Raw genomic sequence first — 2,267 nt, 5'->3', positions numbered from 1 at the left:
GGGGGGGGGGGAGTGGAGAGCAAATCAGCAAACTTTCTCCCTAACTTTCTTGTCTCTGTTTCCTTACATTGCTGCGTTGAGTACAGAGTTGGCAAAGAAGAGAACGCACCGATCCCTACATCACACCAACAGTCCGGCAGCTATCCCAGCCACCCAGACCGGGAAGCCTTACAAACCATTGCAAACTCGCTGCTTTACGGATGGAAACAGAAGGAACTTTTTGCATTTCTACAACTGCACAAAGTGAACGGAAAGTAAGTGTAAAGATGGGATCCAAGCTTGCAAAGAGGTTAAAGTAGCAACAATAACAGTACTAACAGGCAAGAGCATCAAAACAATAAAATTAGGACAGGTTGTCCTAAGAAGGTTAAAATCTTTAAAAAGGCCATAAAATAATCAGAAGGACTTACATGATCGGCTAAATTTGTGGAAGATCCTGAGAGTTCTTCGTGGTCTGATTTGGAGCTGCCATCTCTTTCATCAATAACGAGGTCTATTGGCATTTTTCCTTTCAAACAACTAATGTACCGATGGCAGAAGTTATCACACAATTCATGAACCTGAAATCAGTAACAAGAATAGTAGTAGTATTAGAGGTGGCAAAACACCGGATTGCAACCTCTCTTCCTTTTTTTTTTTTTTTTTTTTTTTTTGGTAGCAAGAACAACCCTCTGATCTATTCCACAAGTAACTCTAATTAAGGGGCACAATAGTTGAAGGCAAGGAAACAATAGAGAAATTGTTGCAGCACATATTATTCCCTAGAGACTCGCCGCAGCAACAAGTTAGAGACAGAGATAGTGGGCTCAGTCTGGTGTGCAGAGGAAAATCCTATGTGATGATAACATCAGAACACTGGGAGCTGAACCCAGGCGGTATCTCTGGAGCACACACAGCCCAGACAAGTACAACTAGTCACTCGGGGACGGGATCGGTTTAACCCGGGGCTTAAAAAAGGTCTCAGTGGCCGGCAAGAGCAAAACGAAGCTACTGGCTGAGGCTGTGGGAAGAGCCGTTCCCGTCCCAGGGCACAGCCCCCTCGCCACGCCGCCCAGGGCCCCCTGCCTCTGTCAAACATTTAGTGCTTGCTCAGGGTTAATATTGCCTGCCAGGGCTGGAGAACGGCAGGACCGTTTTCATTTCTCTTTTTGTTAAACATGTTATTTCCGAGAGAGGAAAAGAGCTTCTAGTGAGGGAAGGAGTAAGAAGGATGGAAGAGGTTTAATAATACGTATATTTAATGACTTGGTTGAAATTATTCTGAAGAAAGGAAAAAAAAAAAAAAAAAAGCCAGGCTGGGCTGGGCATGGTTGTCGGCTGTCACATGCTCTGATGGCAGAATCACCCTGCGTTTCCCTATCTTTTCTGGCAATGTTTACAAGTCATCCCAAACAGACGAGGGGGCGGGGGCTGGGGGGGAGAGGGAAGGGAGCAGAGGGAACAGTGAGGGAACGGCTTGCCCCCCGCCCACCTCCGCGGCTCTTACCTTTTCTAATTCCAAAAGGTGAAACCTTAGTACTTGTATTGCTTGGATCATCTGTAAGAAAGTTTTGAGCAAGGGGTTACGTGGGAGACAGGAACTCGGGGGCCGTGCAGAGCTGCGAGCCCGAGTGGACGAGGGGGAGAAGGGGCTTGTCAGGGCGTGCAGTCATTATCTAGGATTTTAGCTCATTGGTCACGCTTGAATAATTTTGATCAACTTTAACCTAAGCACTTGATTTTTATCATATTTATTCCAGGAGCGGTGATTAGTGCTTTATTACCGCGGTCTTGGAGAAAACCTCTTCCTCTTTTTCTCGCTCCCTCTCAACACCCCGGCCCTCATCTTTGAGGGTCCACAGAGAAGTCAAACACACACTCCCACCCCCCTCCACGCCTGCAGGAGAAAGGGGAGGGGGGAAAGGATGAATAGTTTGGGATCTTCTTTACAAGCGGATTTAGGCACTTTGAATATTGAAATCGTTCACATTAGCAAGAGAATTACGTTAGAAATCTCCAGCGCTCTCTTCTCAAGCAGTTATTTCCTTCACTTTAGCTTCCCGCGGCTTTCAAACACAGCTTTGCAATGCGTTGAGGCTCGAGAGTTTGCCCTGACTCACTTTAAAAGTGCAGCTCTTTGAAGCCTCTTGACTGTAGCTTTCCAACACCCCCCGGCTCTCCCCCTCCCCCGCCCGCACAGCCCGGGCCCCAGCCTCCTCCCCACCGCCCCGGACAGCGGAGGGCTTTTGCCGGCGGCTGCCGGTGGGTTTGGGAAGGGCGGGAGGGGA

General features: G+C 48.2%; 1 protein-coding gene across 1 annotated transcript in view; it reads right to left on the bottom strand.

Moving 5' to 3' along the window:
* MEIS2 (Meis homeobox 2) overlaps positions 1-2,267 on the bottom strand; it is a 176,090-nt gene that overhangs the window by 170,111 nt on the left and 3,712 nt on the right. The window contains exons 4-5 of the mRNA XM_010007746.1: positions 1,487-1,598; positions 411-560 (exon numbers count right to left, since the gene is read on the bottom strand). Coding sequence (XP_010006048.1) covers positions 411-560; positions 1,487-1,598 — 262 coding nt within the window. The remainder of the gene's footprint in view (positions 1-410; positions 561-1,486; positions 1,599-2,267) is intronic.

This window comes from Chaetura pelagica, unplaced genomic scaffold (genome assembly GCF_000747805.2).
Source record: "Chaetura pelagica isolate M959 unplaced genomic scaffold, ChaPel_1.0 scaffold70, whole genome shotgun sequence".
In the NCBI taxonomy this organism is placed as follows: domain Eukaryota; kingdom Metazoa; phylum Chordata; class Aves; order Apodiformes; family Apodidae; genus Chaetura; species Chaetura pelagica.
This window is presented reverse-complemented; position numbering and strand designations above follow the sequence as displayed.